This window comes from Lichenostomus cassidix, chromosome Z, assembly GCF_008360975.1.
Source record: "Lichenostomus cassidix isolate B80296 chromosome Z, HeHo_3.0, whole genome shotgun sequence".
Lineage (NCBI taxonomy): Eukaryota > Metazoa > Chordata > Aves > Passeriformes > Meliphagidae > Lichenostomus > Lichenostomus cassidix.
Genome location: NC_139511.1, coordinates 31,498,827 through 31,523,685, shown reverse-complemented (window position 1 = coordinate 31,523,685; position 24,859 = coordinate 31,498,827). Strand labels below are relative to the sequence as shown.

The following is a 24,859-nucleotide window of genomic DNA, read 5'->3' as shown; positions in this document are numbered from 1 at the left end:
TGAAGTGTTCAAGGCCAGGTTGGATGGGGCTCTGAGCAACCTGCCCCAGTGAAAGGTGCTTCTGTCCATGGCAGAGGTGTTGGAACTCGGTGTCTTTAAGGTGTCTCACATGGTTATTCCATTATTCTGTGACCTTAAAAAGGCACAAACCACAAACCCAAAACTTGCTTGAGAAAATGCCTGTAATCTCAAAACCTGCATTCAGTATTTTTCCCTCAGGTGAAATTTCTGCTGAAGATTCTTACATTGCCATTAGCAGATATGACACTTTCTCGATCAGAGACAGCTTGATTGCTGACATTAGTTGGATATCTTTCCTCATCATATTAATGTATGTGTAGGAGCGGTCAAACTAATTCCATCTCATTTCTCTTCCTTTGCAGGCCCTCTACAATTCAATCAAGAATGAGAAGCTGGAATGGGCAGTGTAAGTATACTGTGTAGAAATTAGGAGTTTAAAAATAGTACCTGTGTAGTAATATGTTTATTCCTCCTATGTCACCATCGGTGTGGGCTCCAAAGCCTGCAGAAGATAGCCAGTGTACATAATGGGTTTGCTTTTTTGCTAATGAATGACCTGGCAATACAGCCTCATCTGTTTCTCCAGCAAGGGGAGTTAATGATAGGAGCCAACTGCATTTGTAAGGAAAGAGGACATTTCATTTAGTAGGAAACTTCAGCCTGAAAAGAGAGAAATTAAATCCTCTGTTGTTCTATGACTGCATAAATAAAACAGAAGTTGACTTCTCCCTTTATCTTTCTGTTCATTGTGTCAGAACCACTGAATAGAAACACACGTCTTGGATTGGGTTTCCTACTGTTGGTTTATTGTCTTGGTTTGTCTCCTGATTAACTATGGATAACTTGACAACAGCCTAATGTGAAAGATGATAAATTGGACAAACTCTGATATCCCCCCTCTCCAATCCTTAGTTGCTTTCGACAGGTTAACACTTCCTAACTATGGAAATGCTGCGGACAAGAAAAAGCTTCAATTTCTGATTGTGTTAAATTGACATTTCTCTGTGGTTAGGTTTCATTTGTTATGCTGACAAAGAGTAGAAGGGTGTCCTTTAGATTTTGCCACTTGCAGAACTGTGGATTTTTATATAAAATAGAAGAATAATGTCTTTAATGTATTTTGACTATACAAAGATATTTCCCTGCATGTCTTTACATACCTGAAACCTCACCTTTCTAGGAACAATGTATGTCTGGAATGCATGCTTCTGTACCTCTTGTGCTAGATGTCCTAGGAACTGCCATAGGTCTTGCAGGCCCAGTGGCTTCTGGTCTTCATTAAGTTCATGATCTGCAAACAAATTTCTTGTCAGGTAAGCAGCCTCACTTACAAGGGCTGCTGGTTCCAGGTGGGATTGTTGTCCCAGTTCAGAAATGTGTTAGGTGTTGTTAGAGTAGTAAAGAAGGTGTGCTACTAAGGGGAATCATTGAGAAGTGCCATCTCTGATAAACATTAAAAGTCGTGGTGGGAGACATTTTCACAGACTGTGTCTTGGACCTGGAACACACTGTGTGAATCTTACATGTCACACCAAAGCTGTTTGCCAAACACTGTCACAGGTACTTTAGAACCAGCAGAATCCATTATGTGACTTTCTTGATGTCAGAATTTTCCTCCAGCTCTTGCCAAGAGACCATACCGTGTCTAATACACTTGGGCAGCCTCCAGGTGGGAACTGGCTCATGACTGGCTCTACTCCCAAGAACCTCAGTCAAGGTGATTTATGAGATAGCTTGCTCCTGCATAGGTGGTAACTGCTTTGGCATTTACATAGTCTAGTTCATGTCCTTTGTTTGGGGGAAAATTCTGAGCAGGCTGAAAGAGGGATAATTCAGACTCTTTCTTAAATAAGACTTTGGGTGGATATAAAGCTACCTTCTTACAGGAGAATGCTCAAAGGTGCCAACTGTCTGTTCCAAACTGAGACTGACATGTAGCTAAGACTAATGTTACAATTACTTTCCATGCAAAACAAAGCTCATTTGGGTCATAGTCAGTACCTTTCAAGCTGGCAGTACTGGCTGGAAGAGGGAGGGTGAAGATGTTTCTCTTTGTTTTTGCAGAGATTTGTGGCTGGTGTAAAGTAATAACCCCAAGGAGCCCTGAGGCTGCCTGAGCTAGAGAGGGAGGAGGTGCATAACTCTCTTGCTCTACTGTTGCAATCTGCAGAGAAAGCTGAATGGGAAGGAGACATGGTCTGTTTTGCTCTGGTGGGACCGAGGAAGATCCTCTCTCCCTTCCAGAGATGATTCCTTTGCTTTCCTGGTGCATTTGGCAGGTTAAGAACTGGGAGGTAAGGTGAAGGTGAAGATAGGACTGCAAACCTCAGTGTAAGCTCTCCTGCAATGCTGGCATGTTGAAGGAGTGCCTTTCCTCCAGCCAGAAATCCTTTGAGGATTAAAGACACTCATGAGCTAAGCCAAGGTGTAAGAGCTGCTCTGGAACTACATTATTTTGTGGATTAATGTCTATCAATAAGTGCACAGGCAGGAGAGGGTAATGGGGAAAGACTGCTATCCAGTCCTTATCTTACTAGCTGTGAGCTAGGTGTGTTATCATCCTAAACAGTTTGCTGTACATTTCCAGTAGAATTACAGTCTGGTCCAAAGCCTACGCAAAGAAAAGGCTACCATTGACTTCAATTTTGTAATCATGAGAAGTGACACCTTAATCAGCAGATGTGCTCCAGAGACTTTCAGTAGGTGTATTCATTTATCCTTTTAGAAGAGGAAAGCATGAGTACAGCTCTGAAGAGAGAATTGCATTACAGCTCTTCTTCCACAGTAGTGCCTGGTTCAAGTTCTCCACAAAGTTTAAAGTGAATCACATACCTTAATCTGCAAAATAAAGAGATCTAACCTGGAATTTACCCTGACCTGATGAATGTGGGATCCTGGAAGCACGCTTCTACTCCACACTGCACACCCTAAAGCTATTCTTCACATCCATTGTGGATGGGCTTAAATTTGAAACAAGAGAAGTTTGGAATCAACCTTTAAAAAGTTTTCTAGCAATAACCCTTTTAAACCAGAGCACAGATTTTCTTGTATAAACTACAGAAGTGTTTTCATTGGAGGTTTTTGTGAACTGGTTATTCTGTCTGGAATGGGTTAGGAAGAGTGGATCCAGCCACGGAGATAGAGATGGATTGGCTGACCTCCTACTATCCTTTCAGTCCCGTTGTCTCTAATACTATATCTCAAGTTTTTAAGTGTTTCTTGTTCTTTGGCTTTCACACTGATCATTGTCAGCTTTAAGCTGAAAAAGAAAAGTCCATTTGATTAGGGTGGTGCCAGAGCTAAATATGTTTTATTTGCATGATGTCAACATGGAAATGTGGTGACCATTATTGTTTTCCCTTCGTTGTAATACTATGTCTGTTTCCTGTTGAAAGTAATAGGAATAATAAAATCATCTTAAAATAGGTGATCCAGAGTTAATATATGAACTCCCAAAGCACTGCTTATAAAATTGCTAAAGCCAAACTGCTGCATTTGAGACAATTGTGTCCCAAAAGCCTCCTCTCAGCAGAGCAGTGTAGTTTGCAGGAGAATCACTTAGTTTTTAACTAGTCAATAATACAGTATTCTTTCCAGAGAAGTTTACATGCACATGGTATATTCTTTTCTTGTTTTTCTGGACTACCCTGAAAAATTATCTCCTTCCAGCCACAGCAAAACAGGTCATTGAGACCGTGATGGTGGGAAAGAGATGCTGCCAAATCAAACTGTGATGCTGAGATCAGGGTAGTTATAAAGACATCTGTGCTGAAGCTCACCTTTTTCTAGGTCAAACTGAGAAATCTCTCCCTATTATAATTAACTTTTTTGTCTCCCAAGTTCTGGGATATTTCCTGTTTGCACCTTCTTGATTGGTTTTAGAGCAGGGTCAGGTGGTTATCAGCCTGGGTCTACTTTCTTTCCTCCTCCCACTGGAAAAGATGCGAAAACATTTCTCAAGTGAATTTCGTAATACAGATCCTGTTAATTCCACAGATGCATATTACAAACCTGAGTCTTTTTTTCAATTGCAGTTTATTTTTTGAAAATTCAATTTCAATTTAAATGGATGAATGTAACCTTCTGCTATGTCATAGAAGTTTGCTATTTGGGCAAGTGCAGAGACAAACCAGACTTTTAAAAATGAAGCTGCTTGACCACATCATTCCAGATTGGTGTCTTCAAAATTTTTCATGACAGAGCCTCAAATCATACCATAAGGTGAACAGAAATAATTTTGTTACTAAGAGAACTGGATGGTACTTTTCTCACAGAAGATAAAAATAGGACTTCCTTGTATAGGGTCTTTTTGGGAGATGCAAAAAATGTGTTTATTCACCAAAATGGCAACATCTGGATTTTTATGTTTTTCACATCTGTGTGTTTAAGAACAAGAGGCAAACTCTTTCTAGTTGTCTGTCTTCATGTGTTTGGGAAGGAAAATATTGCTGTTTCAATGCTGTGACTGCAAATGATAGCGCAAGCAGATTCTGACTTTGGTGTGCTGGTTCTCATGGGCTGCCAGAGGGCTGGTTACTCCTCTGTGTGCAGGTCTTTTTCCAAAGAAGACAGGCTTAGGGAAGTGGAGCTGAAGCTCCCTGTTTTGGAAAGCCTTGCAAACATGTGCCATAAGCAGAGTCTTGGAGGAACTCTACAGATGGTAACCTTTTCCTGTCACCAGCACTCTGCAGAGCAGAGACACTGTAGGTCCCATTTCCTGTGGATGGAAAGTGGGACTTAAAAGAGGTTTTGCAGCTATCAACCCTTTCAGGGGGGATCACCAGAAGAATTGCTTCCAGACCCAGAGCAAGGAATGATCAGGAACAGAAAATCTCTTGATACTTCTTCAAGCCTAACTGAACCCTCATGATAATGTTTTGCATATTGAAATATGTTTTGGAACCATTGTGGGTTTTTTTTTTTCTCCCAAAGGCACAAGGATTGTGCTACTTCTTGTATGAAATGGAAAGGAGAGGCAGTGGCCCTGCCCTTTAAAAGGACCTGAGCTATGCCTGTGGCACACTGCATCCATGACTCTGAATGTGCCCGCACAGAGACCCCCTGCCCACTGACTCTTACTCCACATTGCTGGAGGCCTTCATGCTGGGGATGTTACAGCACATGGATGATTTGTGAGAGTCATCTGAGGATGAGAAAGTAGTCACATTCCCCACAGTTCAGGATTTCAAACAAAGATCAGTTTTCAGGTTTATGCCCACTGAATTTTCTGCAGTTCTTTCCTTTCAAAAGTACCCTAAAGGCTTGTTAGGAGTAAGCTCAAATTTTTAAATCCCTGATAAACAGTATCCAGGACCTATCTATTCAGCCAGCTTTGGAAGATACCCAAGGAAAGGCTATCACCTGAACTTTTTTGCTACTTTGATATTCCTCCAAATTATCTTGCTTTCTTCTTATGTTTGACCACTGAAGCACCATGGAGTATTTCAGCAAATTAATCCCTGTGCTGGGATTTGACCCTGACTAAATGTCAGGCACCCCTGCTCTCTTCTGCCACAGACATGCAGGAAAGGGGAAAGAAGGGGAAAAAAAAAACCTGTTAAACACACACTGGATTTATGAGTCAAGATAGGACACCGATAAGGGGATGCACAGAAAAAGGACAAACAGTCTCAAAACTTAAAGTTGCAAAGTGATTTAATTACCTAACAGAGTCAGAGGATAAATGAGAGGTAAAAAAATAATCTTTTCAGACAGCATTTGTTCACTCACCATCCTCCCTCTTAAGAATCCATTTTCTACTCACCCCCCTCCCTCCTTCCAACCAACAGCTCAGGTAAGGGGGCAGAGTATGGGGTATTTTCTTAGTCCATAACTCTATTCATCACTACAAGTCTTCTACAACAAATACTGTTTCTCTGCTCATCTCTCTCTCTCTCAAGACAGTTTTGGTGCTCATGCCCCCCCTTAAGACAGTTTCTCTATTTACCCCCACCCCTTTCCTAACCAACAACACGGGCAGGGGGCATGGTAAGGGGTTTTTTCTTTGGTCAGTCCATCAGGGAGAGGGGTCCTCTACTTAGCCATGGGGTCCCTCCCATGAGAGACAGTCCTCTGGGAACTTCTTTGGCGTGAGTCTAATCTCACGAGCAACATCTCCCCCGAATTCTGCTGCAACGTGAGTGCTCTTGTCCATAAAGTGCAGACTCTCCCGAGCCAAGGCCAGGCTGCTTCCATCCCAGGAGCAAGGCCTTTCTCTCTCTTGCAAGGCCTTTGCAGCTTTAACTCTTTATACGAGTCTCCCACTGGATTACAGCTTCTTCCAGGCATCCACCTGCTCCTCTGGCGTGGGCAGCTCCCCATGGGGTGTGGGTGGATCTCTGCACCCCTGTGGACTCCACAGGCTGCAGGGGGACCTCCTGCCCCTCCATGGTCTTCACCACAGCTAGCAGAGGGTTTTCAGCTCTGGTGCCTGAAGCATCTTCTCCCCCACCTTCTCCACTGACCTTGGTGTCTCCATGCTGTTCTCCCTTCACATATTTTTAGCTCCTCCTCCTCCTCTAGCTAAAAAGATGTGCATGACAACTTTGTTTTGATTTTTTCTTAAATATGCTTTCACAGAGGCATAACTAGCACCTCTAATTGGCCCACACTTAGCCAGCAGTGTGTTCATCACTCTTAGAGCCATCAGAGATTGGCTCTACTGGACTTGATGAAAAACTTCCAGAACCTTCACACAGAAAACACAGAAGCCATCTTTGTGCCACTCCCTACCCCTCAGACACTTGTTCAGGCCTACTAAAACAGCTTTTGAAGGGTTGAAATTTCTCTTAGATGTTAAAGATACCTTGCTGATGTTCTGGGCTAAGCAAAACCACCACACGCAGATACCCTGGTTTTCATTCACTTCTTGTTTGTAATGAGTCCTTCTTGCTTCTCTGGCTCCCTTTACTGCCTCTTTCAGACTGACATGCATCTTGCCCTCCTGCATATATTGTCAGAGCACTCAGCTCTCAGAAATGCCTGAAGCTTCTGAGTCTCAAAGATGTCCCATTTTCATGATAGAACAAAAGACCAGTTAAAGGTTTTTTCAATGCTACCAGCAGTCATGACAGCAGATGCTGTTTTGTCCTTGTCCACCATGCCTTTTGAGGAATTCCTGTTTTAATAGCTGCCCTAGAGATGCTCAGTTCAGGAGCACTGCCCTCAGCATTCAGTGGTGTGCAGGATCCCCCAGGATTGCTCATCACACCCCTGTGGATCCTTGGTTAAAGGCCCTGGTATATTCCCACAGGACAGTTAATCAATATACAATAATTCACTCCTACAGCTCAAAAGGAGATCGCTTATTCCATAAAAATGTTAAGCCTTTTGCTGCAGTTGGTCTCTGCTGACAAGGAGTAATCTGCTGTGTCCTTGTCTGAAATCCCAGAATTCACAAGGCACTTCTGTGTGACAAATCAGCCTGAATGCTTATGCCCTTTGAGAGATTTTATTCTGGAGTACATGCCTTAGACTTGTGTTGAGAGAATTTGTTTCAGGAATGGATGTATATCTGAGAAACATGTAACATAGTGGTTCAGACTTAACAGCAACTAATGAGTGTAGTAAAGACATAAAGGGTGGGGACAAACAAAATTCTGACAATTGTCAGAAATGCCTACACTTTTTCAACTGGGAGAGGGTTTCAACCAAAGCATGCTTGAAGAAGTCCTCATTGCTTTGACTAATAAAAAGTTTTTTTAGAACTTACTGTGCTGGAGTGGGAAAGCACACATCAATAGGCTGAAAGATGGAAGGACTGTTCTTCCTTGCAAGAATCTGGTCTTTGAGTAAAAGTTTTGTTCCTCCTAACTAGGAGACCTTGCAAGACAACATCATGAATATATGGTGCACCTCCTTGACTGTATCTCTGTAATTATTATGAGGTGATCAAAGTCAAATGCTTAGGAGCATTCCCTGGTAGTACGGAGTTCACTAATACAGCCCCCGTGTTTCTGAATTTGGTTTCCATCTTGTCAAACCCATGTATTATCCTTTTATTTCCTTAGACTAAGTTATTCCTCAGAAGACCCTTTCACAGAATCATAGAATCATTTTGTTTAGAATCATCTAGTTTGGAAAAGACCTCCAAGTTCATCAAGTGGAACCTCTGACTGAGCATCACCTTGTCAACTAGATCATGGCACTAAGTGCCATATCCAGTTGTTTCTTGAACACTTACAGGCATGATGACTCCTTGGGCAGTTTGTTCCAATGCTTAACCACTCTTCAGTGAAGAAATTCCTCCTGATGTCCAGCCTGAACCTCCCCTAGCACAGCTTGAGGCCATGTCCTCTCATCCTGTCACTGCTTCCAGGGAAAAGAGGCCAACCCCCACCTGGCTACAACCTCCTTTCAGGTAGCTGTAAAGAGTGGTAATGAGCCTCCTTTTCTGCAGAGCTGAGTTAAAAACATAGATTTTGCTCTAGGCTGCAGTTCTTGGAGGACAATTTTTTGAATGGCCATTCCTGTAAGCAGCCATGGTAGCTGTGTATCCCTAAAGAAGCTTCTCGATTTACATATGCCTTCTTAATCCTCACCTAATACATGCTTTTGGACAAATACATGTGATTGGAAGGTCTGCCTGAGCTTGCTCTCTCTGCCAATCATGTGGGTCCAGTGATATGCAGCAACTTGAGATCCATCCTCAGTGGCTGGCAATATGAGCCATCATTATTCTCAAATGATATTTTTTTTTTTTCTAAATGAGATGCTGGTCTCAGGAGAAATGTTGCTACCACGTCGTTCCAATGACAGCCTTCATCCTACCTGACACAGCTTTCCTAGTCACCTGGAGGGGAATGTATGTGGACTTCAAAGGATGAAGGGCTGCTCTGTAATCTGACACTAGCTGTGATTCCTCCAGATACATCACCCACACAGATTCAGTGGCCTATTCTCTAAAAACCATTGTCCTCCTCTTGTGATGGACACCCTTTATTTTCTAGGTTGCCTAGTCCTTTTTAGTCTTTGCCTGTGACAAGCAAAAAGGCATTTATTAGTCAGGCAATGCTTGTGACTTACATTGTTGTGCCCAAGAGCTATGTTGAATACATTGCCCTAATTAGTAACATTTTGAGCACCATTTTGTTTCCAAAATAAAGAACATAATTCACCTAGTGTAATTTTTATTTTTAAATTACTACTCTTATGCTAGTCTGTCGAGGAAAATAAAGAAAAAGAGGTAGAGTCTGTGTTTCATATGCTAAGTTAAGGTGTAAGCCACAGTGATCTGTATTGTTCTAATTCTTTTCATCTGCATGTGAACTTATGAAGAAATTGGGGAATTTTCCAAGGGGAAATTAGAAATTGGAATATTTCAGGGGAACCCATCAGGCAAATATTTCCCATATTTTTCAAATATGTGGAATTAAAAATATGTGAAGTTGGAGGACACAGGACACTCTTGAAGTCTTATCTTTTGCAATAGTAATGGAAACTTGGGCTTTATTGAAAATCTGTGTCCTGTGCTGGTGAAGTAGGTGAACTGAAGCTTTGCTATATGTCTATATTTTGGTATATCTCCAAGTTTCTCCCTAAATATGGCTTCATGTAAAGAGAGGGCTATGTTTTGACAAGGAGTGTTCAAAAATTGCTGAAATGAAACTTTGCTGGGCCGTCCATCATTCATGCATGATTTTCACTGCTTTTTAGGGATGAAGAAGAGAAAAAAAAATCTCACTCAGATGGTACAGATGAAAAGGATAATGGGAGCCAAACAAAGGCTGTCAGTCGAATTGGCAACTCCAACAACCCATTCCTGGACATTCCTCACGACGCCAATGCTGCTGTGTATAAAACTGGGTTTCTGGCTCGGAAAATCCATGCAGATATGGATGGAAAGAAAAGTGAGTAATTTTTCAATCCTAATGTGTTATTTTCTTATTATGTCTTCACAATGCCACTTACCAATGAGCCTGTGTACTTTTCAAGGCGAATAGTGCTGCTTCATTAGGGGAAATAGCAGCAATAACAGGCAACACAGCAATTGGGTTATCACACTCTCGCTGTTAGGCCAGAATTTACAATGCTCAGTCCTATTTGCAGCAGCTCTAATGCATGAGCATAAGAACTAATGTGATACAGCAAAGTAATATGAAGTTTTTGTGCTGAAAGAAAATTAATATAGTGGTTTACAGAATAGAAAACAATTTTGAGTGAATTACAGTAGCTGTTCTGCAGTAATTTGATAATTCTCCTTTTCCTTATGTGACACCAGATTGTTCCAGATCTCCCCTCCTGCTGGGTCTGTCTTTAAAGAAAGTCTGTTCTATACCTCCGTTTGGAAGATGCTGTAACTGTTCCCTTCCCTACCTTCCCAGCTGTGGGTCACATATCCAATGAAGAGCAGCAGCTTTTGGCACCATCCAGCTTTTTACCATGCAGTTCCTCCCTGCCCCTTTTCTGTAATAATCCTGCTGCATCCCTTACTTACTTTAATTATCTTCTTCCCTTCTTGTCCTACTTCTGTTTGTGATGTGCTAATTATTGAGGGCCTCTGATGCAGTGTGTGTTTTGTGTTTGGTTATCTTCGTTTGTTGTCTATAGATCTTGGAAAAAGTTGAGGTTAGTCAGAGCATCTGCAGTTTCCCCAGTCACTGTTGATGATTGCCTACTCGTGGTTCACACTGTTGGGCTAAATCCCAAAGCCTGGCTTCATGAGGAGTTTCCAGTAACTGCCAGTCTCTGCTAGCTGGGCTGAGCTCTCTGGTGTTCACGTTTTGCTAGTCTATTTTAGAAGGTACAATTGGAGGTCAGTGTTTTCAAGATGGAAGCTGACAGCTGGACAACTGAATCCAGACAGAGGTGTCAAAATCAAACTGACCTCATTCTTTGTGATGACTGGATGCTCTAAATAGATTCATCTTTATTAACATCTTCTTATTCAACCTTAATAAGTAATTGTATCTACTTGCCTTTATTAAATTATTTCTTTAATTAAAAGTACCAGAGTTGCTCATTTTTCAGCACACTGGACACCAGCATTTTGGGGATAACTCTTTTATGGGTATTGTAATTAGGGTTATATTTTCAGAAGTTCCCATATTATTTAAAAGTCTGTCTTATTGTCATGCAGCTCTCAAAAGAGTTGCAATCTGGCTTTCCAGGCACAAATAAACTTTTTGTTTGTTAGTTTGTTTCGAGGTTTGTTTGGTTTGGTTTTTTGTTAGTTAGACCTTTTCATATTTTATTTCTTAACGGAGTTTTTGCAGGCCAGACATTAGCATGTGTGGAATTTCTAATAAAGTGATGTGCTAGAATGCTTGGATGTATTTTCTCAGGAACCTGGTTCTGAGGGCTAAAGCACTTAGGCACTTAGAGGAGAAGGATGCACAGGGGCAAATGCCTGGAAGGTGAACTGAACAAATGCCAGTTAGAAATAAGGCCTGTTATGTGAGATGAGAATGATTAACTTCTGGGACAAGGGACTTGTAACCCCTTCATCTTTACTTTTTGTCTTCAGATAAGAATAGGATGCCTTTCTGAGGGTCATGCTTTAGTTGTGCACAGGTTATTAATTTCAGTATATAGTCAGTGATACACATATATGGATAGTGGTCAACTGTGTGTGCTTGGTGGGGAGAGGGCTTCGATGCAGGCTTCTGGTCTCTGGCACTGTGACCGTACAGCCTGTGCCTAATTCTCTCCCTCTATTGCAGCTGAATTTCAAACTGGATCCTTTAGCGCTCATGCCGAATTTACTTTTTTCCCCTCTGCTGCTTGTCTCCACGATTTTATGGGCTATATATGTTGTCTCTGTTATACTCTTCAACCTCTAACTGACTTTAGCTTTCTTGTGTGGTTGGGTTTTTTTAAACGGATTTTGTTTGGCACCCTTCTCCTTTCTCAATGCCAGCTTGGGTGTGCAGCTGCAGTAAAGAGGAAGGATGCTCTTGAGAGACACTGCAATCTGAGTAGTATCCCACGGGTCCTGAGCAGTGCCTGCCAGCCTACTGTGGCACATAGAAGGAGTGTTTCTTTCTGAAAAGTGCCATGGTGCAGAGCTCAGACCTAGCTGCATAGGGGCAGTGTCTGCTGATCTGCAAGAGCACAAAGACAGGATCTCTGTGGCCTGCTTTCTGCACTGCTGCTGTTCCTTTCTGATCTAGTCCAGGGCTGTCGTCAGGGTTGTTGTATTACTCTCTCTCACAGCAGGTACATGAAGGCACTGTGCTAACTTGCAGTGTCCTTTGAAGAAGATAGTACGAAGGAGGTTTAACACAGGACCAATGTAGCTCTCCTGTAGCCTAGACAAAGTGTAAAAGTGGATCTGAGTTAAATGGGTTTTCATTTGTTTTCTTTCCAGCTCCCCGGGGAAAACGAGGCTGGAAAACCTTTTATGCTGTGCTGAAGGGAACAGTCCTGTACTTGCAGAAGGTAGGAGAAATCTCTGTCCTTTGAAAACTAATTAAAGAGGGATAAAGCAGCATGCATCCTTTCCTCTCTCTCAGCGCACCTCCAGGCTCCTTTCCCTCTAATGCACAGTGAGGCTGATCTCACTACCCCCCACCCTGTTAGCACACACATTCAAGCATTAATCCTTTCATTGACACCCTCTTTCTTTTCACAATTTCAAGTTCAGTTCTACTCTCCCCATCCACATGTGCACGCTCTAAGTTCCCAGTGTATGCCATTGCTGTCTCACAGAGCTTAAAAAAATGGCCTGGTTCACCAGCAAAGACAGCGTTACCTTTCTGTGCCATGCACACATTCCTCTAGGCTGCTTTTAACTTTGCATTTCATATGTAGGACTTCCCCTTCTGTAAGGTTGTCCTCCTTTCCCACCTTTTCATAGTATACTTTTCTGCAGTGCCTGCAAGACCAGCTGCAAAACAATTGAACAACAGCTTGGCCTTGGTAGGAATCTGCAGCTTCTGTTCCTTTACAAAATTGAAGGATAAAAGGATACTTCTTTCCACAAAGCAAGAAGAGACTGGTTTCTAACAAAATGTGCTTCCTGACAGCAAGATGTCTAAAAAAAAAACCAGATGAAATCCTTCAAGCCTTTTGTTGCAAGCTTAAATATATTATAGCACATTTTTAACTGTACTGCTAGAACATAAAATGCAACATATGAGTGAGAACTGTCAAAATCAAATAAATGGCAGCAGCTAAATAGGTTGCTAAGGCTTTTTGCCCTCCAATATAGTTGAAATATTCATGGAATAGATGCTGCTTGTCCAGACTGCCCTGTATTGCAGAAGTATGCTTCTTTGAAAGCTGTTTTACATTTCCACTCTGTTTTGTAACTGTCAGGAGTGTAAGTATATGCTGCTGTTCCCTCCTTTCCTGATGTGGCTTTCTGAAGTTGTTGGTTTCATTGGAGCCAACCTGGATAGTCTTTTAAGAAGAAAGAGTGATTTGGATCAAATTACTATAGTGTGAGGTTTACAAGGTGGATGCTTGGGGTGCAGTAGTTTTTTGAGGGGGCTGAAATCCTGACACAGACAAAACAGGATAGAAGATTTGGGCTGAAAGTTGGATGTGATATGCTCAAAGCCAGTGCAAGAGACTAGAACCAAGTCTTCTGAATCCCAAGACCTTTTGCTGGGAGCAGGTTCAGGTTTTACTAAAATGCCTTCATGGCAGGCTTCTACTTGCCCTTTCCTGACTGAAGTGGATTCATCTCCTTCAATTTTTGAAATAAGTCGTCTTTAATGTTCACCTAAAAAAACCTGCAAGGCTCTATGAGAAATAAGAAGGCTCCTTGTTTGTACTACAAAAATTAATTTCTCATTTGGTATTCAAGGGAAAGAACTGAGGACACTGTCTATTTTACCACCTTAATTAAATATTTTTATGAATATTGCTGGAATATTAGTTTAAAATGCTTTCTCTTCAATAAAATGTAGAGATGTTGATGTAACATGCAACTTTTCTACAGAATGCTGCCCTCCCCTGTATTACCCTCCATGCTTTCAGGAGCAGGGGAGTAATTTCACATATGGCTACATCTTTGCAGAGTGAAATGCATTGTTGGAGTTCTTGTTCTTATTTGTTTGTTAGTTGTGTATTTTGCACTTGTCAGTGCACTTGAATTCAGTGATTCAGGGCAGTACTCTGCAAAGCGGCATTCTCCCACTTGCACTGAAGCCATCTTACTGCAGCACACTGACAAGCAAGGCTTTTGCTTTAGTGTGGTGAGAGGTTGACAGAAGGGTGTGATGGAAGGTAACTCATTCCAAGAGTGACAGGGCAGCTGTGAGCCTCTCCAGGGTGCCTCTGGCCCCTGCTCAGCCACATACTGCAGCTGTGAAAAAGCCTGTGATTTCTCTTTGGCTTCAGAAGGTCCACAAGGGCTTTGCTTCAGCACTCAAGTAAACTTTGCTCTGTTACAGATGTAGTATCATAGAAGGTGAAGATGCCAGAGTTTAAAAATACACTGCTAGGCCAGGTTGTTACAGTAAAGGTTGCTGAGCTGTTGGTTCCCTCTGTAATATACTAGGCACTGGAATCATCCTAATTTCAGGAAGTACTGAAGCATTACTGAAGCTTGATTTCTTTGTAGAAGTGCATAGCTCTGGCAATAGTCTTGGTCAAAGGATTGCCTCGTCTCAGTTCACCTTGTCTCCTGATTTTAGAGGGCTGTAGGGTGGGGTGCATTCACATGCACACACATTTTTTCTGTTTCACTCTCTATATATCTGTGGAGATGACTTCTGTGATGGTGGTTTCATTGCACTGAGTGCTATTGAAGCAGGATAGAGAGAAATCTCACTGTACAGGTGCTGTCTACACACGAAGACATGTACAAACCTCTGCAGTATTGCTTTCTGTGTTCATCTGTAACTCAGTTGTTCCCTTAAGACACTACTGTAATATAAATATTAATTGTTCATAGCAGCTGTGATTCCCCCAGTGGGCAGTGTGATCCCAATTGTGCTGTCACTCTGTTTGCATTCCAGTTCTCCTTGTTTTGCTGTCAAAGTCCATGTATGAGTGTTTTGTAAATAGTGGTCACTTGAGATTTACTGAGGAGTTTTTCTGGGCAGCCTTTTCTCCCTGCCCACATTTTTTTTTCCCATTGGAATTATTCCAGTGCTAATTCCTGTGCTGCATATTGTTTTGTTCTTAAATGAGTGACTTAAGAGAGATGGTTTCTGGATTAGTGAGCACAGAGAGCACCGGAGGGGTTCGGTGGAAACATTCACAATTAGCCAACTAAACATGCCTGCACAGTATTATGTAAAATAAGAAGTGTGACATGTTTGGGACGTTGGCTGTATCTCTGGGCATCTTCAGGCCAAGGTTAATTTCCTGCCCTCTGTTCATAGCAAGAGGAAATTGCAAAGTAGGAGCTTGACAAAATGTCTGTTCACTAGACTGACACAGGATGTGATGTGCATGCACAAGAGAGGCTTATAAGGAGAGGACATAAGGCTGACCTCGCTTCCTTGCTAGAAATTGCTTCTGGGTAAGCAGTGCAGGACACGAACCTTCATGTTTTGTTTGGACTCTTCTGCAAGGTTTGCAACATCTTTGTTCTTTGATGAGGAACTTTATAATCATGCAAGCTTTGGGTATTTTCATATAAATTTTCTCAAATTTCCTCTATTAAAAATAAAATCTAAAAAAATTGAGAAAAGCAAAAATGATGTGAAGTGTTTGATGATGAGACCTTCTTAAAGAGAATTTTGCAGCTGTCACATGCAACTGAGTGGAGATATCCATCCATGGTACATTGACTGATAAGAAAAGACAAATGTCATTCTCTGGTTTACCAAAAACAGATTTAGAAATATGTGACTCTGGGACAGCAGGATGTGGGAAAATCATTCTCCAGGAGTTTGAGAAAGATGAATTCAGCATGCCATTGCATTGTGTGCAGCACTCACATCAGCCTTGAGTTGACAGACAGGTCACAGTTCCTTTCTGGCTCCATATATATTTCTTGCCACTGCCTAGGTCTAACTTTAGACAGCTGCCTTCCATTTCAGCTCAACCTCCACACTGACACCAGCACATCATAGCACATGCTGTCCTTGATGGCACAGGTGAAAATGGATGTTCCTACTCCCCTAATATTCCCTACCAGTCAAAAAGAGTTGAAGGCCTTGGAGAAGGAATTTTGGCAGCACATTCATGTCCTTACAGCTTTCTCTGAGGCTGGCAAACTATGTGGAGACATTTCCGGTATGCCGATCAGTGCCTTTGGAGAAGCTGGCAGAGCACCAGCTGTCAAGGTAGATTGCAGCCAACTGATCTGGTGGGATTAGCAAGGATTACCATGAGTGCTTTCTGTCGGAAAGAAGGGGTTCTCAGCCAGGACTGCTTCTGGGAATGCCCAAATGTGGACTTTTCCTGAAACAGGTTTAGACACCAGAGCAGGTTGTGGACATTGGATGCAACTCACAGAGGAAGCTAGGAGGCAAACAAGCTGGGTGATAGCTGACACTGTCTCTAGGCAGTAATGCAAGGAAAGATTGAATATTGTGTTTCTGAGGCTTATCTAAGTTCATTTCCTGCCTCTGAGGTTTTTCCAGTCACTCTGGACAGTGGAGCCAGTCATTTCCCCCAAAACTACAACCAAATAAATCAGTTTGTGAACTCTTAAAGGAAGGGGCTTGACCTGAGGCTTTGCCTCCTCCATCTTTAAGACACGGTGTGCCAGACTTCTTTAAAAAGGTTTAAAGAATGCTCTAAGTGGGCATAGGCAAAATCCATCACAATAGGCAGATCCCTCCAAATCTTGCTGAGTCTGAAATTATGAGAGAGGAAGGACGTTTGGCTTTGCTCACTGCCAGCCCTTGAAAACCCCTTGTCACAGACCTTTAGGTTGCAGGCTGCCCTTTAGTCACTTGTGCAGTAATGCTCTGCCTTTATGCTGGGCCTGCCAGACCTGTGGTGGTTTGTGCCCTTGCCTGGCTCCAGGTGGAGGTGGTGAGGAGGCAGGACTGCTGGGTAGCTGCCTCTTCTCAGGTGAAGTGTCCGAGCAGCAGTGTGGCAAGTTCTTGGCCTGCATTAGCAGGACCTCCATCAGGAAGGGTGAGACATGGCAGAGGAGCAAGATGTTTTCTTCCACCTTCCAAGAGGTGGTCACCACAGTTGGTGACTCACCATGTACTGAAACTCAACCTGGAGAGCCCCGACCCAGCCTGGCTGGAAGCTCAGATACCTTTGGCAGTGCTGTAGATTCCTCTGGCTGCAATCCTGTTTGGTGTGCAGCCAGAGAAGTCCTGTAAACAAATTAATGCACATTAACGAGCTCTTCTCCCAGGCAGGTGCCTCTCTGGATGTTGAAGCTAGTGTTGTCCCCACACACGCTCTGCATCCTGCACTCTGTTTTCTCTGAAACCTCATCTTATAAATTGTGTTGAAGTGCGGGATCAATAGTTATCATGCCTGCAGGGAGATACTCCACTGCTTTGCGGCCGTCACACTCGGTGAATGTTCCAGGTGAAACTGATTTCTGTGATACTCTAAGGGGGAGAAATGGAGTCAATTACAGACTGCTTTGGCCTGCCCTTCAGAAACAGTGATGCAGCCTTGCTGGCAAATCACTTTTCTTTCCAAAAGCTTCTGGCTTTCCCAAGCTGTTTATAGTCGTGTGGGCTTTAAATGGAATTTGTGGCTACATTATGCCCTTGTCCAGCTTCTGTCACTCAGGAGATCAAAGACTGCTTCCAGGCTGATGCTTGCAAAACGAGAGGAGTTTGACTCTGTTTTTGTGATCTGGTGTTAGGGGCGGTACTGTTACTGTGTCAGAAACCCAGACAGCTTTGCTTGCCTTTTCTAGACCCTCATCAGAGAGATTTAAGGGAGTTTGCTGTAATTTGCATTGTGTACATTGGTAAGGAGGCTTTTGCAGTGTCAGGACATGCCTAGGAGCACATACAAAGGTAGCTCGTTGAGAAAAATTATAATCAGGCAGCGGAAACTGAGAACCCAGGTAGCTGAGCAGTGGAGGTGGGGAGCTGATTTTGAAGGATTCTTGAAATGAAGACAAATAATCCACAGCTGTTGTCATAGCCAAATTCTTCCTGATTACATGTCTTCCTGTTAAGTAGGTAGTGGAACTACTTCCCTCCCTTGGAAAGAGATCAAAACAGAGAAGGAAAGAGAAAGGAAAACACGTTAAAGGTAGTGGAAACCACAAGTGCATAAGCAAGGTTGCACTCAGTTCATGTACTTTATTACTATTTCTGAACTGTGGAACAAGGTTTTTCCCTAGGCTAAGAGAAAAAGAATAGCACATGAAAAAATAAGATGCCATTTTCCCCCTGCTATCTCCTGCAGGATGAATATAAGCCAGAAAAGGCTTTGTCGGAGGAAGATCTGAAGAATGCGGTTAGTGTGCACCATGCACTGGCATCCAAGGCAACAGACTATGAGAAGAAACCCAATGTCCTCAAGCTTAAAACAGCAGATTGGAGAGTCCTGCTCTTCCAAGCCCAGTAAGTGCTCCCCTCATGCCTTTCATTGAGGAAAGAAAGCAGTTCTGAAGGAGGAGTAAATTCCTGCCTGGACAGGTTAAAGCAGAGGCTTAAGATGTTCAATCTGTTTATTTGATCAGAAATAAGATTAAGTAATGATGTGATTAGAGTGCACAAGTAGTGCATGAGAAATAAACATCAGGTTTTAAGAGGCTTTTTAATCTAGCTGGGAAAGGCATAATAAGATGCAGCAGCTAGAAGCTGAAGCTCCAGGAAATTCAATTTGGAAACAAGGCAGAAACTTAAAACAGTCAGGGTGATTAATCATTGGAGCAAATGACCAAAGGCAGTCTTGGATTGCCTGTCTCCTGATGTCATCAGACGCTAGCCGGATGTCTTTCTAGAAGATATGCTGTGGTTAGAAACAAAGTTACTACTTAATACAAGAATGATTTGATTAAGTTTTTCATGGTGTTATATTCAGACAGAACAGATGACCTGCCTTTTGCTTCTGAGCCCCTTTCTACTGAGATCCATATGAAACCTCCTAGAGATCTGTGGTGTCCAGCACAACCAAGACCTTAGGACATATGTCTGAATCAGGGCTTTGGTTGGTTCTGTCACCTGTGTTATTGGGATTGGATTAAGAAAAGATGTGTGCTAGGGTGAGGTATGGACCTAACCACAAGCCAGCCTGTGACTGAATTACTTAGCACTAACTGTTTGCAAACATAGGCAGGAATACTTAGCAGACTTTAAAGATGTGTCCAGTTCCGGTTATTCTCACTTTTAAAATGTATTCTCACTTTTAAAATGCTGTGTAAAGAGATAGAAGAGGCTGAGTCAACAAATACTTAATATGTGTTTCTTCCCCAGGAGCCAAGAAGAAATGCAGACCTGGATCAACAAGATTAACTGCGTGGCTGCTGTCTTCTCTGCACCACCGTTTCCAGCGGCAATTGGCTCTCAGAAGAAGTTCAGTCGCCCACTCCTGCCAGCCACCACAACGAAGCTATCTCAGGTGAGACATTTTTATGTAGAGGGTAGTTGATGATGATACCTCTTTCTGGCTGGAGACTGGGTGGTGGTCCTTGTCAGTGTTTCATAGCTGTTACCACTACCAGTCCTAGTAGGAGAAGGCTTGCATAGGAAATCTCTGCTCATTTCCTCATGCAAGATTTGAAATGGGGGGAGAGAAAGAGCAGCCTCGAATACAATTGATTTATATATTTGAAGAAAATAACATCAGATAAAGAATTTTCTTCTTGTGCTTATGGCTCTGAAGAGGACATTTCAAATACTGATTGATGCTTTTTTTTGAATGTGAGTGTTTATTAAAGCCACTCATTTCAGAAGAAGTAGACATATTCCTGGTCTTTGGCTTATTGAATTGATAAAAGGTGAAAGCTGATGCATCAGACAAGTATCAATTATATTTCTCTCATTACATTTTCCAGACTCCATTTACCAGCTCAGGGATTTGCTGTATTAATATATATTTATAAAATGTCTCTTATATGAATGTCTTTGGTTTCCCCTTGTGATCACACAAGCTTTTAGCATCCCATGGCAGGGAGTTTCACAGCTCTACTACTTGCACAAACTCACAAATTTCTGCTTGTCTCAGACCGGCTGGGTCAGATGCTTGTGCCCATAGCTCTTTGTACTTCAGGAGATGCACAGCCTGCCTGGAATTCCTCCTGCACTGGCAGGAACATGGTACTGATTGTGTTGATCAGGTTGACAGAGTGACAGAGGTTATACTCCATGAGTCCTGTAGCTTTTGAAATGATCTGCCCATGCTGGATTGTTTCTTAAATGTGTTTGTTGGGGGGGGTTTACTGTCTTCATATCTTAGCAACTATCCTTAGAAACCACTGTCTCAAAACCTGTGTTTCTCTAAGGGTGTGGGTTTTTTTAGATTGCCCCTGCTTTTTCTCTCTCTGTGGCAGTAGCCTTTATTCTTACAGTGTGGTGACCAACTTAGCATCTTCTGTTCTAGGTTAAAGTTTAAAGCATGTTTTGTAAAGAATAATACTAACTTGCCTCATTCTCATGGTTTTACCTTTTGCTCATGCATATTTTTTTAAAAATACAGTATGGGGCTTCTATAATATACCCCCAGTCACCAAAGAAAGCTTTTTTACTCATTCTGTGTGATTGTTCCATTTAGCATGTTGTTTCCTAGTCTCATTGTTTCCATTTAATCTGGAAAGGAAAAAGATCACAGCCCAGTGGTTTGTATCCTGAAGAAGGGGAGACATGAAAAGTGGAATAAGATAAGCTGTTTTAGAAAGGCAGAAGAATGTTAAGTGTTCAAAGTAGATAAATTCAAAGCCAAGCAGAAACATGTCTGCTTTCATCTGTCAGTGTGGAAAAGCTGCCAGCAGGCTGTTTCTCATTTGGCAGACAAAAAAAAAATACAAATTGTCAAATCCCTGTGGTTGCTGTTTAGGATTTTGTGGGATGAATCATGATGGACAGTACTTCTTCAAAGGGTCTGTTCTTGGCCAGCCAGAAGTTGGGATGCAGTGAGGACCTAACATGGGTGAGGAAGGGAGGCTGGACATGATGACAGAGTGTGCAAGATCATTGTACCAGGTTTTCTTTTAAAAGCAGAGCAGTGTCTGATCTTGGTTAGTCCATCCAAAGAGGGATGTGCCAAAGCTATATATAAAGGAACAACCAGTCTAGAAAAGATCTACTAGGGGGTTGGGTTTTTTCTTTTTTTCTGAGAATACATAGCACATGCAAAAGCTTCAAAGCTGGTGCCCAGGAAATGACAAATGCTGTATTAATAGCTGCTCAAAGACCTCCTGTCATCAGGCTGTGGAACTCCCTACCACAAGATGTCCCTGGGACCAGGAAATCATGCATGTCAAGAGTGCACGATGTAAAGAGTGATTGGGCACTAATGAGAGAGCATGCAGATCTAGGGTAATAACTAGCAGCAACAAGAATTTTTGGCAGTCAGTAGCAAGTGATTTCAGCCCTACCATGTTTAGGCGGAGGCAAAGTATCCCACATGTTTCTTTCTTCAGTTCTCCTGCAAAAGAGTTGAAACACAAGATTAGCCGGGGCTTAGCTATCATCATCTGTAGAAGTTTTCCCCCTTTCTGCTGTTTTCCACAGCTCCAGCTCAGCAAGCCAAGAGGCTCAGTCTCTGATGTGACTCAGTGCAGTGCAGGCATGTCTGAGCTAGGCTCGAAGGTGTGGGCTGTGCTCAGAACCGCACCACTGAGGGACAACACTGGCAGCTGTTCCCTCTTTGGAGGCAAGGTGCCTACACAGGAGCTGACCTGGGTACTACCTCTTGGCTATGTGACCAATATCTGCATGGTCATGTCTCTGTTTTGGACTTACCTGATTCAAACATAATTTGAGATCCAAGCCTAGAAATGGACAGAAGGCCATCCTGCAGGAGATGGAAACCTTCTGAGATGAGGGAAGGTTAGCTGACAGATGGACTGGAGGAAGTGAGTGGGCCTGGGATTATGATAAAGGAAATTGCCTGGAAAGTGGGAGTAGCAGCTCCACACTTTCTCCAGCAGCACAGTGGGATAAAAGCTGGTAGCAGCTTAGCAAAATGAGATACTTTTTGGGGACTGGACAGCCCTTCCTCTTCTGCGTACATTGTATTGTTCTAAACAAATAGAAACCACACACCAGAGAGCCGTTGGCAGTGCAGAAACAGAAGAAGGGGCCCTGACTCCATGTCTTTTCTATCCTGGAAGATAGGATAGACTATCCTGTAAAAGACTCCTTTTATATTGCAAAGACTTGTGGCAGGATCTTTGGCTGTCTCATTCTGCCCTTGCTTTGTCTGCATACAAAACAGTCCTAATTAATTTACCAAAAAATGTATTAAAGCAAAAGTGTCATGTTGTCAGTAATGCTCGGCAGCAAGCTGCTTCCGTTGCTCACAGCAAGGCGAGGGATGACAGGTTTGCTCTCCTTCCCAGTGGCATCTGCTAGCTGCTGAGTTTTTCTGCAAGCTTGGCCACTTTGAGTGCCTTTGAGAGAGCTGTTGGTGGCAGAGCTCTGGGATAACAGACCTTACCAATCTAACAAAAAGAAACCACAAGGTATTACTCTACAGGAACCTCTCTATTTTTCTTTGCTTATTGGATATTTTAGATTCTGTCACTTAAGTGCCTTATGTGTTTCTGAAGGATGAACAGCTGAAGTCCCATGAAGCTAAGCTGAAGCAGATCTCCACTGAGCTTGCTGAACATCGCTCCTATCCTCCTGACAAGAAGCTTAAAGGCAAGGAAGTAGATGATTACAAACTGAAGGACCACTATCTGGAGTTTGAGGTATGTATGGGAAACATTATCACTTTTACTTTTTGGGTGTGGATAGTCTCATATTTGGGGTACAGTCCTGAAGTTCTGCATTTTTCACTTTACTTGCCTAAGGAGTATGTTCTTACTAGACAGAAAACCCACAGCAATTGCAGAAACTGGGATGCATCTCTTCTTTCTGATGAGAACTTCCTGTGACCTTCCTTAACTGTGAATTTAGCTCCCCATCTGTAGCATGGAGGATACAAATGAGACCCTCTGTCCTTTCTGATGTATCTGTTTGAAGAGACTATAAGTTCTTCATGCACAAGATGTCTCGTGTTGTAAAACAGTGTTGCCTAGTGTTTTGGAAGCACAGTCTTTAGAGAATGACTGCATTCTTCAGTAATGCAGATCATGGTAATTATCTTCCATTGGTAGGTTCTGAAGGAACTGATACTCTAAAATTATTGTCATAGGCATGCCTGTCTCATCAGAGCCATTTGTGTTGTGTACCAGTGAGGAGCATGTCAGGATAGGAAGGAAAAGAGTAGAATTAAAGATCACAGGATTGAGTGATGCAGCTTAGGCAGATACATTAGGAGATTGTTCTGAGTATCTGACAGCAGCTTTTATCCATAATGGTGTCTGCCACATTGTAGGACTATGTGGGAATTGAATGGCAACCCAACAGATGTCTGGTATGTGTCATGACTACACCTTTGAGTTTTTTCCCCCAGGACTGCTAGTCAATGTTGCCTTGGGTCTGAAAGGATCCTACTCTAAATAGGCACTGCCTGGCAAGAAAAATACATAGTCTGAAAAAGAGGAAGAGCAGATAAAACAAAAGTCACTGAGACCATCAGAGCTGATCCTGGAGGCAACACTACATAAGACTCCAGAAATTAAGTAAGCCTTCTGCCCCATGCCATCAGTTTCTGTTATAGAAGGACTCTTTTTACTCCTGGATTTGAGTTGTTGCAAGTTTAGCTTTTGCTGAAGGTTGTAACCACTGTGTTGAGTTTCACTTTGCTGTAGCAAAGTCAATCAGCATGGCTTTATGAAGGGGAATCATAACCTGATCAATGTGATAGTCTTATACAATGAGATGTTTGATGTGATGGATGAGGGGAGAGCAGTGGATGTTGTTTGTTCTTCACTTTGACAAGAATTCTGACATTGTCTCCTCTAACATCGTTGTAGACAAGCTGGTGAAGTGGATTAGGAAATTGACAGTGAGGTGCTTTGGCTGAACAATCAAGATCAAAGAGTGGTGATCAATGGCACAGTGTTAGGTTTGAACAGAGGACTCAAGATGTACAGAGCAAGCCACACACTTTTCTCTCTGAAGGAGGACTCGTACAACTTGGAAGATCAAGGAGTTTCTTACCTTTGGGTTCTTGACACAAAGCTTATTTTCTATCACTTCTAGATACATGGTGAGTTAGGATGAAATGTAGGCTGGAGTGTTAGATGTTTTTAGAAAGATAGATGGAGGAGTAGATTGTTGTGGGGCTTTTTCTATATTCTATCAATTTTATCACGGTGATCTTTCAAGATATTCCTCAGGTACCTCAGTACAAATCAGAACCATTGTAGCCCAGGGAACAAAAGGTGTCATCTTCACTAGTCAGAGTCTCAAACAGCATTTGAGCTGTGCAGTTCAGATAAGTGATCAACACTGCAGAAATACTCATCTAAGCAGGCAAGTTGTGGCAACAACTTCAGTTACATGAGAGAAATGGTAATTCAAGGTGCTGATGTGCAGTGCTGTGTTACCTTCACAGTTGGCACAGATTTCACAGGCCTTGTTGACCTATTAAGACACCATTCCAAGGACAAGAGAGCAGGCAATTCCAAAATGTTGAACGTCAAACAGGTGAGACAGAAGGCTGACTGGGATCTCTTTCTGGAACTAAGGCCAAATAGGAAGGTGTATGATGAGTGGAAGCAAGGTCAAGTGACATGGGAGGAATACAGAGAGAGATGCTGTTCACCGCTGTAGCAAGAAAATTAATGTCGCCAAATCTCAATTGGAGGTGAAGCTGGCCAGAACCATGGGGGACAATAAAAGAAGTTTTTAAAAATATATTAATGGTAAAAGGCAGAGTAGAAATAACATCAGCTGATTACAAAATGAGGATGGTCATCTCACAAACATGGACAGAGACAAAGCAGAGG

At 42.4% G+C, this 24,859-nt stretch overlaps 1 protein-coding gene across 2 annotated transcripts in view; it reads left to right on the top strand.

Annotated features, from left to right (window-relative positions):
• Positions 1–24,859, top strand: part of PSD3 (pleckstrin and Sec7 domain containing 3) — a 115,573-nt gene that overhangs the window by 76,038 nt on the left and 14,676 nt on the right. For both annotated transcript variants that reach the window (XM_085042283.1, XM_085042282.1), the window contains 6 exons: positions 384–427; positions 9,676–9,869; positions 12,329–12,399; positions 18,259–18,416; positions 19,272–19,416; positions 22,568–22,711. In XM_085042283.1, coding sequence (XP_084898409.1) covers positions 384–427; positions 9,676–9,869; positions 12,329–12,399; positions 18,259–18,416; positions 19,272–19,416; positions 22,568–22,711 — 756 coding nt within the window. The remainder of the gene's footprint in view (positions 1–383; positions 428–9,675; positions 9,870–12,328; positions 12,400–18,258; positions 18,417–19,271; positions 19,417–22,567; positions 22,712–24,859) is intronic.